The 14,244-nt window shown below is 40.9% G+C and overlaps 1 protein-coding gene across 10 annotated transcripts in view; it reads right to left on the bottom strand.

Annotated features, from left to right (window-relative positions):
- Positions 1-14,244, bottom strand: part of RIPOR3 (RIPOR family member 3) — a 53,547-nt gene that overhangs the window by 6,395 nt on the left and 32,908 nt on the right. For all 10 annotated transcript variants that reach the window (XM_030007563.2, XM_041122521.1, XM_030007567.2 and 7 more), the window contains 6 exons: positions 12,095-12,240; positions 5,161-5,290; positions 3,530-4,114; positions 2,225-2,364; positions 1,215-1,347; positions 227-335 (listed from right to left, as the gene is read on the bottom strand). In XM_030007563.2, coding sequence (XP_029863423.1) covers positions 227-335; positions 1,215-1,347; positions 2,225-2,364; positions 3,530-4,114; positions 5,161-5,290; positions 12,095-12,240 — 1,243 coding nt within the window. The remainder of the gene's footprint in view (positions 1-226; positions 336-1,214; positions 1,348-2,224; positions 2,365-3,529; positions 4,115-5,160; positions 5,291-12,094; positions 12,241-14,244) is intronic.

Genomic DNA, 14,244 nt, shown 5'->3' with positions numbered 1-14,244 from the left:
TTCTTTGAGCCAAACTTCTTCAAATTTTTTGCTTCCTTGCAGGGAAAAAAACCATACAAACAAGGAGCCCTATTTTTTCTAAGAATCTAGATATGAGAGCTGTTTTAATTATGTGAACGTTTGTAATGAATTTAGAATGAAACCCTGATGTGTCTGGGGAAGCTCAAGCAGAGTTACCTGTAACTCTCACATCTCTGGCATGCCTTAGAATAATGCAGTTACTCACTTTCTTCAACAGACATATCCAAGACATGCCCCAGGACTCGTGTCTGCTCTGATACTTCTTCCAAAATGCTCTCCTGGACAACCTGGGCTACATTTGGTGACCTCAGTTTCTGAAATGCAACATGCTTATCTTAGTAGCTGAAAGAAAGGCAGTATCAAGCTCAAGATGAATGAGGATTTGTTTCTTAGAATCAAACTGCTAAAATCTGTGAGAAAACACACCAGCTGCTCTCAAAAGGCCTCTTTTCCCATCACAGCATGGACAGATCACTTCTGGGTGCAAAACTGCTCAGGACAACAGGATGAGTAAATCACATTATGCTGGGACAGGCTGTCTGGCATTTGACATTCTTCCCTGCCCCTGTCCATTGACAGCTGTGGAGCAGATCAATACTAATAGTTACACTGTCCTCTGCTGCCCATTCTCACCAGAGGTAATACTTTGAGGATGATAATGTGCTTGAGCACTACAACCAAAATTAATCGAGGAAAGAGGTCTCAAGACGAGATAAGAGTTTTTTCTTGCCCTACATGCTACCAGTTTCTTTCTCACTGCTAGCACTTTTTCATTCATTAAAAAATGCATCACCTGTTATTGATACACAATTCAACCCAAATCTGTCCTACTGCATTTGCAGCCTACTTTGGGCCTAAAGGTATTACTGTGAGCTTCAGGAAAACCCAGAGGCTGAAAAAAAGCAGCAGAGTTTTGTATGACATGGTCTGTGCATACACATGTATACATATATGCATGTAGACAAGGCACTTCAGGACATGGCTTAGTGGGCATGGTTGACGGTTGGACTTGATCTTAAAGGTCTTTTCCAACCTAAATGATTCTATGATTCTATACACTGCATTTTTGGGACTCCATTCCTATTCTGAGTCTTTCTGCTTTTATAAAAGAACCAGTTACATGTTCACTTTTGTCCATTATCGGAATCAACAATTACAACCAGTGCCCTGGAAACCCATAGGCTATTCCTTACCTGCAAAAGACCTTTGCACAGCTTCAGATGAGTTATCAAAAGTGCATCTAAGTTGTCATCACCAGTAGTTACATCTCTTGTTTCTGTTCTCATCTCACAGCTCAGGGACTGAAGCGTGTTGTCATTGTATGTGCTGTTGAGATGAGGGGAAAAAAAAAAAAAAAAAAAAAAGAGTTAAAACCCTCATCACTAAGTAAATATGAAGATGTGCAGTCTCAACAGTAGCCTTCAAGCAAGTTGCAGAAGTACAAGGCAGGTGGCATATAACAGATAACAGCATTTTTTTTTTGCATTTATAACACTCCTTAAAAACATGAGGACATTATTTCTAAAACGCATTCTAAGACAGTAATACCAGATGAGTTGATCCCACAAAATCCCATTTTGGAGAATCAATACTAGTAAAAGATGCTTCCAGATAACGTCAATTGAGTTGCTGGCTCATTTGCAGTGGCTGAACTGCAAAAGGGGCACATAGAACAGGCAAATCCCTTGGTGTTCTCCCAACTCGATGATACTGGGAGCGTAGTAAGTCTCCCAGGATCAGGCTTGTAGCTCTGGAACATAAGTTTCAGTGCTACACAACTTGCAAAACACAAAATTGAATTCAAAAGAAAGAACAGGTAGAAGAGCTCTGTAAGTTACTCGTAGCTCTCCTTTGCTAGGGCAGAACTGTTCAGCATCGTCCCAAGAAGCCTGTTTCCTGCGATCTGTTTCTAGCAGTCCTACATGTTAGGCCTTCCATTGTATCCTGCAGGTATCATTCTGCAATGTTTTCCGTAAGTTCAGTTTAAGTTTCATGCCATTTCAGTCTGGTAGGTATTCTGAATTATGAATCTCAGAGTATTCAAAAAAATTGGTTTCTATCCTGGATGTTCATACCAATAGCAGCTCTGCACAACCGTTACTTAGCCAAGTAAAGTGTATCGGTGTATTGGCAAGTGTTCCTGGGATCAGCCCTCTTCAGCCCTTTCCCTTGTCCCCTATAATGAAGTGCTGCAGATACATACCTGATACTGGCTGTTCTTATGCTTCCAAATAATGAAAGCTCATCGGCACTACAGTCAGCGTTTAAAAAGTCAAAACTTTCCAGTACTGTCTCCACCATTAAACTTTCCATAGATGAATGTTTGTGATGGAGCATCTTTAGCTGTTGATGGAATGGAAGGAAAAATATTGTTTGTATTTATCAAGTCATTTAGCATGAGTTCCTCGCTGTTTTTCAAATCACTCTTAAAAACTAATCAATTTGCTTTTCTGATTTCATTCTTAACACATCAGGAAAGTTAGCTCTTGGTACAGCACTCTGATCCCAAAATAACATTGCTAATTACATTCAAAATATCCTGCAATATTTTAATCTGTCTGTATTCCTCTTTGAATTTCCATGCCTGTTAAGGTTGGTATGAGAGCTGATTTTCTCTGCATCTTCTGCCAGTAGTGCAATTTTCACTTGTTCCCCGTTTCAGATCTAGGAGTAGCAATCTTGGGGGTCTGTTGCATTCCAGCGTAGTATCCAAGAACTTCTATATCAATAGTGGATTTCACAGGACCACTAACTTTCTCCCCCTTGGAAAGGCTGCTTTGAGAGCACTTAGTTTGTTGGGGTTTTTTAATTTGTATTTTTAAAGTGGTTGCACTGGAATAGGAAGTCAGTGTAGTTTTGTTAACATCATTTATTATTCCAGACCTTAGATGAAGTCTTACAGTATTTTATGTCTCAAGTCTGCACACTGGCCCCATGTACTACAACACTACCAAATTTGCAATATAACCCACTGCTTGCAGAAAGGTCTTCTCCAGGACCTTTCCTCTAAAGAAGGAAGTGTTTTCAGCATCATATGACTTGTCAGACAGACTGAACTGCCTGCAAAGCTAGGTGATCCTGGAGAAACATGAGGTTTGATGAACTGATGCAGTCATCTCAAGGTATACTAAGTCTGAAAAACATACAAAAAATTAGAAGCAAACCAAAATGCAGAGGCTCTGACATACAGTTCAGATTCTGCTTAGTCCAGACTAGTTTCCACTTTGACTGCATGCAGTTTCTTAATTTCTTTTTCCAATTTATTGATCTGCGCACAGCATTCGAAGGCTGCCTCTGACATGCTGTGCAACATAGTGCTCCTGTGTAGTTAGCTCTCAAGGCTGCCTTTTCCGAGTAGTGCCTGACCTCTGGTGGCCAAACCTACTTTTTGGGAACATGCCATCGATACATCATTAAATCAAATCCACCACAGCTTCATGAAACTTCTACAGTTTTAGGAGTAACAGTGGAAGCTGCACCATCTACCAGGAGTAAAACACTACCATACCTTTAATTTATCCCTCAGAGATGAAACCTGGTATTCCAATTTCTCCAGTTGGGCTTGCCCCACATCATGCAATTTCAGCATATTTAACACTTCTTGGACAGTCTTATCGATTGACTTTGTACATCCATCTAGTTTTAGGTCATTTGCAGCATTCAAGCTTTTCTGGCTAATGTCTTCTTGCTCTGTCAGACGGCGATTTCTGATCTGGTTGAAAGAACCTCTACTGCCTTTGTGACGATGCAGAAAACTAGATGGGTTATTTGGAAATCCATCCACACATGGAGTCTTCTTCAGGATATCTAGAGTTGTGTGATTTGGAAGAGGATGCTGTTGCTCTTCTGCACAAGTCTCTTGAATAATCACCAGTGGCAACGTCCTATGGTCTAGAGCTGGAGTTGTATTTCTGGATTCTGTCCCTTTCTGATCCTCAGAGCTGAACGAGTCTGCCTCACTTGTCTCTGCAGGATTGTGAGGCTCGCTCTTCCCACGTACATCAAAATCACAGGCAGCCAAGTAGCTCAATATGCTGGGAGGCCGAGCTTCATCACTTACATCCCCTTGGTTCTGCCTTTGTTGCAAAACAGACTGCAGCAAATAGATTCGTAAGTGAGCACATATACAATTGAAAAGCATGAGATACTGCCTAAAATAGAGAACTATGGTTTCCTGTTCTTGGAAACATACGCACCCAAACTGATCAAAACCACAGGGCTCTTCAGCACAAGGGAGCCAGGCCAGCATAGACTGGACAAAAGAAACTATTAAAACAAAGTACTAAGAGCCTACTGGATGAACTAAGCGGAGCAGTAGTAACTGTGCTTTAGATCTTTCAGATGAAAGTTACCAAGACAGCTAAAAAGTTGTTTCTGGAAAAAGAACCTTGCCAAGCAGCTTTCATGTCACATCAGCTCAGGACAGGATGTGAACATAGTGGTTAGAGGAAATGTTCATTTTGAAGAGTCCAACATACCCTGTACAAAAAATAAACCTTTCTGAAAAAGACTGTATATTCTGCTGCCTTGGTGAGGCAACACCAAACCTGACTCAGACTGGATGTTAGGGGAACATATACATGATGTTATTAGTATTTGAGACGTATGGCAGAATTAACAGAATCATATAAAACAATCATTAAAACAAAACCCTCTTGAATGAATAGAAAGAAGACAGGGTTTTCTATTCCCCTGGGCTACACTTAGCAAAAAGTGGGGTTACAGAAGAGGAAGGCTTGTTTCACATAGCACCTCTAAGATGCCATTCTGCTCCATGGCTACTGAGACAGACTAGTTCATAGTTTGATTCCCTCCACAGACTGTTAGAGCAGATGCCTACACCCTTACCATTCTGGCTGCCAAGAGGAATATTTGGCAGGGTTTTTTTTTTCCTCTGGCTGCCAAGAGGAATATTTGGCAGGGTTTTGTTTTTTTTTTTTTTCCTTTTTCAAAACCTAAAATGGAACTCAAAAAAATTGGGGTTAAAAGAAAAATATAAAAAAAGCCCCAAAATAAACAGCAAAGGCCCTGGAGTGCTACGTTTTCACATTTCTGAGTATGTTCTTCAATAGCCTAATCTAATCCAAAAATCAAGTCCTGGATCTGTGCTTTGCATTTTGCCTTCCTCAGCATACTCACCAGGTAGTATTTCTCTCTGAAGCTGGGAGTATTTGGTGGGGTCCAGTTGTACAATGAGCTCTTCCTGCTACCCACAGAAAACTTGGCAGTGGTTCCAGGTGACAAAAACAGGTTCTCTGTGTCAAAGGGGCTGTAGCAGAAGACACAAAGGCCTAAGTGTCAGTAAGACCAGAATGCACAGAAATGTTTAGCAGTGGGAATAGCTGTTAGGATTTGAACTGTGACATTTAGTAAACAACACAGGGAATAAAAGGAAAGAGAGGGTGCCTCTCTGACCAGTATCTTTGATTGCACCAGCAGAGAAAGAGGTAGGCAAAAAGACTGCATATTTTACAGAGAATTCTCAGCACCCTTTAGACAGAGACCTGTGCCACAGTCTTGGAAGAAGAGTCCAACAGGCCAAAATTCTGAAGTGCTGTCCATCCTTCTGCAGCATCTGACACAGACGCCGGTACTGGCAAGTACAGTATAGGCTGCTTGCTGACAGCCACTGGACAGATAATCAGACATACACCATACCAGATAGGAAGGAATTGCAACACATGTAATAAAAGGAAAGCTGTCATTAATTTCCCTCCTGCTCAGCACATGCCACCTGGAAAAGCCACTGAAAAACTTCATTATCCTTCAAATATTAATAAACAATTCCTTTGGCTGGCAGAGGAAGCTTGTGCAGTGGTATATGGCAAGTTACATGGTTCATACAGTCACGGATGAGTCCCATTATAGCCCCAGAGGACACTGGCTATGGTTTACAAGAGTTTGACAAGTCCTGCTCTAAAGACTTCCCAATTACCTACTGTATCACAGCCATTAATTTCCCAAAGCCATTGCAAAGCAGTCTAAGGAAACTCGGACGAACTGTCTCCCAAAATGCAACTTGGCTAACCAGGAGAGGGAAAACATATTTAAAGTTAAGTAAAGCAAGTTTGTTTTTTCTACATGTTACTTTTGTTCCCTACTGATATGCCTTGTGGCACCAAAAGAAAGTTTGTTTTTCCACTTAAGTACTGGCATTTTGAAAAAAAGTTAATTGTTTATAACAAAACTGTAATCTCATAGATATGAATATAATGACCAAACAGTAGGATAAAGTCAGCTGCATCTAGCTGTACAACATAGAACCACTAGAAGTCTGAAAAGATCCAAACGATAATGAGGACTAATCAATTACAGGGAAATGAACTTCTGCTCTCTAGCAGAAGTTGAAAAGCAGAGCTCCAATTCTCTCTAGCTTCTCATGTTGCACAGGGACAATTCTCAACAGCATCCTGCAGTGCAACACACCACTGTCTTCCTCAGCATGGAGGTAATGCTCTATGAGCTCACCTAATACAGGTTAATTGGATAAATTAACCAGTATCACCCAGCTGGGGCTCATCAAGCAGGCCAGTTCCATGGAGTCACATTAACAACCATCTGCATTGTCTCACTATGCAGAAAATAAAACATGTTTCTGACAGTAAGAGCCTTTTAGCCAAAGCCTGCCATGTTTACTGATGGAAGCAAATTACTCGCATCCATAGCATTTCTTAAGAAGAGTCAGAGGGATCCATTCCTCAGATTTTTCATTTTTAGCTTTTAATATAGCAATGCAGTAATGCAAAATGACACTTCTGAGGAAAGAGACAGGAATAACAAGCTAAATCTGTTTTGCCCCTTTGACAATTACTAAAACCCTCTAGCAAAATACAGCTATTCAGCTGCCCTCCAAACAAACACACGCTCCCTGTTGCTGCAAGATAACAAGTTGAGAGAGCAAAGGGTGAAGGAAAGAATGAAGTCTGCTCTAAAGCATCTATTATCTCTTGGTTGTAAGCTCTTTGGGCATGATCCATCACCTTGTTCCACATTTGTACAGCAAACAAAACATCATACTGGGACAGATCTATGAATCCATCTCTCCCAGCATCTTGACACTGACAGAAGCCAGTAGGGGATATTCAGGGGAAAAACATAGGAAACAAGACAAATATAGCAGGCTTTCCCCAGACACATACTCAAATTTGAGGCAATCCATAGCTTAGATCTGTCATGCACCAGACTTGGCAAGCAGACTGTTGCCTTTAATTGTCACATGCTTTTCCTTGGTTTGTCTAGTCACTTCCTGAAATCATTGACACAAAATCTCTGTGTAGGTTAAAAGTACACAGAAATTTCATTATTTAACTTTAAATTGTGGAACAAGTTCTTTGACATGGCGGGGGGGAGTGTGTGTCTGTGGCTCTACTGAGAGAAATGGTAGCTAATCATTTGCTTTCCACATTCCGCACAGCAAACACCTATATGCCTGTACAAGTATTATCCATCAACACCTTTTCAAGACTGGAAAATTCTGTTTAAAAAAAAAAAAGAAAAGAAAAAAGAAAGTGGCCCCACATGTCTGATCATCTTTGTTGTCCCCATTCTATTTCTATATTGCCAACACGTTGGCCTTTGGTTTATTATTAAATGCATGACACTACTATGCCATAATTGTTAAGGCCAACGTAAATGCAGCACGTAGCTCTCCTTTAGCTTGCCTTAGCACTGTTGCAGGACTTCAGTGTTTAGGTCCAAAACACACGTGCCCAGCCTGACCTTGAAGGGGTTTAGAATTCATCAGAGCTCATGTTTCCTAGATTGAACCTCCCACAACATTAGAAGCTTTGCATCTGCACACATTCAGAGGTACTTCAGCCTTGCCAGCACTGAGCATGGATTCCCAGTGAGATATTGTTTTGTCATAAACCACCAAACCCGTGGAGGGATGAAATACTTGAGATTTCTACCATTTCCCTCACCTTGCGGCATTTTTCTGTCGGATGTGTAAGGAGGACACTTCCTGGTTTATGTTCTCAGAGGAACATAAGTAATCAGGCAGGGCGTATAAAAGCTGAACTCAATTCAGTCTTCAGCCTCAAAGGATCTGCATTCCTTTCTCCCACTGCTGAGACTGTGCCCTAATTACTCCCCTTCTGTCCAGTCACTCCATGTATTAAAGACCACCAGGCCAGAAGGGCTCTTGGTGGATAGACCTGTCTGAATCCCACTAGTAAGCCTGTGAATCCAAACTTGCATTAATACAAAAAACCAATTCTAGTCAACTGTATTGGACTCACTGTTAATCATGAGATTTCTTTTTTTCCCCCTATTGAACACAGGTGAAAATGCCCATGCAATTTTAACAGTGTGATTGTTGTGAGGTTTCTCCTACCCATAATAAGCACCAGTTTCAAGGTTAGTACAGCTTATCACAAGGCTAAGCTATGAAACATCACTTCCATCAAAAGCACAGAGATGCACTGATGGACTACTGCCTAAAGATACTTGCATGAGTACTACCTATTCACGTAAGTTTTCACCTATAAGAACAAGACTATCAGTAGGTATGTACCCAAAAAACCCAGACTTTCCTTTTTTATTCTCCCTTAAGGTTTGTTTCGCCTACTCCACAAACCCTTGTGAGCCAGGCCAGCACGCACTCAAAGTGGGCAGAAATCACAAGAGCGGTTCTGGCTGGATGGTACCCTTAGATCCCAGTACGGGGTGCTAACTGAAGTTCTGAAAAGAGAACACAGGCTTTCTCTTTGTCCTTCATGCGAGAGACAGAATTCAGACTGCTGTTTAGGTTGGCAAAAAACCCAAAGCCTTCTGCCAAACTGGCCAACAAAGCCATTCTGCAACAGGCCCAAGCTCATTCACGCTCCTCATGGCATAATCTATAAAGGAGTTGAAGGAACTTCTGTTGGAGCCCAGAAGACTAGTGCCTATTTAAAGAAAATATACATTTAGAAGTGGAAGAGTGATCTACATTTTGATTTCTCACAAAGCAGGTCTAGATTGAAAGCTTGCGTCTCAGGGAAGTTTGGGCAAATCAGCTGGGTTTGTTTAGTTATTCTTAAATCAAAGAAAAAACAGCTGTTACTTTGAGTGCTGGATCTTTGAAAACAGAAACACCCTGAGTTATCACCACATAACTTCTCTTTTCTGTAAACAACTTCAGCAAACAGGCTGTCAAAAAGGAGGAGCCTGCCAGTTCTGTGCAGAAGTGCTCTGGAGAATCCACTTGGTAAGATACCAACACATTTCACAAAACTTAAACACAGCAGACACACACAGCCGGAGATTTCTCATACGCTGAAAAATTCCAAGTGGGGATTAACTCTCAAAGAAAATGCGTCACCACTAACCCTGCTCCCAGCTCAGCTGTTGCCAACTCTGAAAGCTGGGTGATGGTTGTCCCAAATACCATAGAAGTGCTCATCTTGCCAGTCAAAAGCTGCACTCTGAGCTGCGAGCTACTGCAACAATCAAGTGTCAACATCATTTGAATTGTATTTTTCTAGAAAATTTAGTCACAAATATGATTTGCTTTGGAGATTTAGGCTATTATCTGAGAAACTATGCGATATCGCAGAATAGGAAGGGGTTTTCCTTGTACAGTCCCTTTGCAAGGACAACTTATATGCATAATTATTTATGCAAGTTATTGACAGCAAGGAAAGGCAAATAAGTGGACCCAGCAAAAGTAAGTGAAGTGAATCTATCTGTTAAATGCCATTTGCATGGGTTAAGAAGAGAGTAGAAGTGATTTCTTCCAGACTACTACGAATGTGCCATCTCTCGGTACAGCACTTCCCATATTAGGGCAAAAACAGATTTTATACCCAGTTCAATAAAGAAAGTATGTCTCCTTCACTGCACAAGTGAAGCTTCTTAAGATGTTAGGCTTGAAATCAGAGAAAAAGGGACTTCCCTTGTAAGAAGGGCATCTCTGCAAGCAGAGGGCTCTGTCTGCAGTCCTTTCCGCTCTGAAACTGCATATAGAGCTTCTGATCATTTTACATCCAGGTTAAAACCAATGCAAGTTTTGGTGGCGTGTGTTTGTTGCAGGGTGAGAGATGACAAATAAAGGCATCAGATTTTGCTGGGGATGTATAAGAGCCCATATAGAGTTTTCAATAACTCTACCATGAATGTCTCTGCTTTCAGATTCAAATGGGAATACCTACGTAACTTGACATGAGTAAGAGGAAGTTTCATAGGGCATATAATGCAAGATCACAGCAAGCTTCTGGAATGAAGCTTTGTTACCCAACCAATTAGTGGCTCAGCTTCTCAAATAAGAAACAGAGGCCTCAAAAGTCTCAGAGCAGCTGCAGCACCTCACCAAAACAAAACATATACTGATGCCCATTGTTAGATCTCAGGAGGAAAAAAGTGTCATAAACAACAGGTGCAGGCTGTGTGAGTTTATTTCTCATTGACTTCGAGCAATGTGTGCATTTGAAAATAATTTTCAGATGCTGTTGCCAAGACTCATTTTTCAGCCCAATTGCATGTACAAGTCGACAGTAAATTTCAAGAACCACAGCATACTATTTTCTGAATGTCTTTTGTGTATGTTGATCAATAAACATGGTTCTTTCCCCAACCCCAGCAATGCAACCTGAAAACTGTTTATCAACACTTGAACAGGAATTGCAACAGAAAATCATTGTGGCATCTCTCCTGTCGGTGGCTTAAAAGACTGTGATAAGGTTTAAGGCAAAAAGATGCTTCCAAAGGTAATTAGAAGTAGAAAAAGGGTATTAAGACCTGAAAAATCAAGTCTGATTGTAAAATACATTTGGTTACTTTACCCTAAGGGCAGGGAAACTTTTCTCTTACTGAAAGATCTGTTTGACTTTTGGGCACATTTGGCAGACCACACATTCAATACATACAAGCTTATTTTTAGGTAATTTTTAAGAAAACAAGAAACCAGCATGGCCAGAGAAGAGTTGTATAAGGCTGAGTTATAGGTGAGTCTGGCCTGCAAGGCATAGTTCCCTGCCCTTCCTAATCTAAACATTGTTCAGTTTCTGCTTTTCCTGGAGAGAGCCTAGATCCACAAGTCATCACAAAGTAGCCTTTCAAAAAGGCCCTTATCATGGAGGTGTGTTCAAATGCCTCTTTGCCACGTTGGGCTGAGAAGAACTGAGGACTGCAGTAAGGCATATACAGGAGTACAAGTAAAGACCGCCTGTTGTTTAATTTGGCACTTCACTAAGATGGCTAGATTTAACCCCTGGACAACAATAAATGGAAACAGGTTAAAAAGTTTTGATTTGTTACAGACAAGACTCTCAGTACAGACCAACAGTCCTGTAAAGCAGAAATAACAGTACTACCTCAAAAAATCTATGGTGGTATGTCTAGAGTGAGGAAGAAGTTCCAGTGCAGCATCCACAGAAGTGAGAATTTGCTTTTAATAACATCCATAATCCACTACAAAAAATCAATTTACAGATTTAAATTATAGAACAATTTAACAAATCACAGGCACCATGAAAATACTCTGATATTTTAAAAGTGCATCTGTAACCAAGCTTCCCTGTAGTGCACCAACAGGCCTTACATTGATAACTGTAATCACAGTGCAAATAAGAAGGTGCTAAGTCTTTGGGGAAGCTTCATTTTTAACAAATTGTGGTCTGGTAATAGTAATTGTGCTAAAATTTCAACTATGTATTTCTCTCATTGTGCCTAGAAGCTGCTATTTTCAGTTTCATTTCATCATCTTTAAGATTATTGTTCATGTTTTATAGATGTACATGCATTGCCTGGAGCTAGACTTGACTGCTCATTCTGAAGAGTAGTAAGCTAAGTAAAAGCCTACTAGTCAGTTCACGCAGCTAGCCGTGGCTCTGGTAACATCAAAGAACTGAAGGGCCATAGCTTCTGTTCCCCTTTCCCCCTCCCCTTCCCAAGGACTGGTCCCACAGAGTCAGAGATCAGGCACAGTAGCTGAGGTTGCTGTGAGGAAGCATGTGGCTGCTATCTATCCTGCACCTGCTCTGCAAATAGAAAGAGGACTATGATGTTGAATGGTACTAGGTGACATACTAAGGAGCCTTTAATTTATTTCAAATGTTTAGCTCCAGCTTTTTTCATTTGAAGCTGTACTTACTTCCAGAGGACCTCCAGCTGTAGCTTGATGGTGCCCAGTTCAGTTATATCCACAATGATTGCCTGAGGCTTGGTTGTGAAGAAGTTTATGCTGTCGCATGTCACAACACCAACTAGAATAGTGGCCAGTCCTCGCAGCTCTGTCACCTGCGGGGATAAACATATCCATTTTCATCTTACCAGACAATCCTAAGTCATGTGCATGGAAAGGAGAACACCCCAGGCTCAGATCGGCTCCGAGGCCCATGACAAACTTACAACCTTGATACTCAATTCTGGGCTCCTAAACTTTTGTGAGCCAATATCGCCACAAGAAATATGTCATAGATGGCTAGCAAAGAGGAAAGGAGTTTTATGAGTTGGAGAGACACAGAGCTGTACACTTCTGACAACAGAATTTGGTAGACTATGATTTTAAGTCTGAAATTTGGAAATTCTCTCTCTGGTATACATACAAGTAGTTGTCATTTTTAGTACAGAGTCTAGCTTGTCTACATATTAGACTAACGCTGTCATAAAAATACATATTACAGAGAAGTATTTTAGCCTACCTACACTAGACTATTTCAGCTCTCAATTGCCTAAAGGATCTGGAAGCACAACTGTCCGCATCCACTGTGACCTTTCTAACTGCCCTGAGCTCAGCTGTGGGCCAAAATCAGAACTTCTAAGTGTCAGGTCTTTCCTCTAGCTCTGCAGGTGGCTCCGAGTTTGTTATCAACGCAGTTACAGGCCTGTGTTTTTTCCAGCATGGCACTTTGCTTTATTTAAAAAAAATAAAAATCTAATAAAACATTTGCTATAAAAATATACTTCCAATTGAAGATCAGATTGTTCTAGAAGCACATAAAGCATCAGACTCAGCACAAGCGCCTGAAGTCCGCTTCAGGAATTAGTTACATGCCTACATCTCCTTTAAGAGCTAGCAAAAGTTTTGTTGCTAGGCTCCTCTTGGAACACTCTTTGGCACTTCTCAATTTTTTTTTTTTATTTTTCTTTTTTAAACCTGCTACGTATTTGTACTGGGTGAAGATTAAGTACAAAGTGGAAAGAGCAAGAGGGTGTGGAGAACATTAGTCAGTAGACTTTCATAAGCTGACAAAAAGGGTAAAACTATCATTGTCATACAAAGCAATACAAGTTTTTACAACTGTTATGGGAAAACAGGGATCTGAATTAGCCTCTCACCTGATCTTCATTGTGCAGTGGCAGCAAAAAAACACATTATAAGCACATTTCCAAAGGCTGTGCTGGCAAGATGCCAAAGAGTCTCTCCTATGTAACCCAGTTCTTGCTGCCAGATAGGAGGGGAGCGTTGCAATAGCTGCTTTAACACAGCTGCCAGAACTCGAAACCCTGCACTGGCACAGTTTCCTAGTAGAACAGGATCCAGCACAGCCTTCGATCTCAGCTCCTTTTAGGTTGACAGAAGTCATTCTGCAGAGTCCAGCCCATGAAAGATGCCAGACTACAGTGGAAATGCTGTTTAAAGATTAACTCCACCTGCTAGGTAAGCGCCAGAACCAATGCCCATGGCACCTGCACAAGCTACAAGCTTCCCTCAAGGGGTACCCACAGTGTGTCATCTATGTATCACAGGCCACTAGCACTGGTCCCTTACTGCTAAGAATATGACCTCTTCTGAGGCACTTTATGTCTTTAAAAAAAAAAGTGTCAGAACTCTAAATGAAGTACAGACAGTTTATACCAGCATATAAATGTCATTGGTTCTTCACAGGTACAGAGCACCTCCGGAGTAAAACATGACAAAAGAATCTGCAGTGCGTGCAGATAAAGGGACATTTGAACTACACATTCAAAACATACATGTGCAATGATATGTTTTCCATATACACATTTCTCTTTTTCAATAGAGAACAGAACTCCAGGCACTTAATATTCCACATAGGTGATATAAATAATATATACATACACATCTCTTTGTCTCCACATCTAGACTTCACCCTAGAAAATCCCAGATATTGATCTAGGACATTTAAAAAAAAAAAAAAAAAAAAAAAAACCAAAAACACCACCACCACAAAAAACCCACAACCAACAAACAAACCAAACCAAAAAACAACCACATATACCAGACTCCAGAATATGGGGAAAGCAGATGCACTAATACAGTTATGAGTGCGAGGAGCA

This window comes from Aquila chrysaetos, chromosome 3 (assembly GCF_900496995.4).
Source record: "Aquila chrysaetos chrysaetos chromosome 3, bAquChr1.4, whole genome shotgun sequence".
NCBI classification, from domain to species: domain Eukaryota; kingdom Metazoa; phylum Chordata; class Aves; order Accipitriformes; family Accipitridae; genus Aquila; species Aquila chrysaetos.
This window is presented reverse-complemented; position numbering and strand designations above follow the sequence as displayed.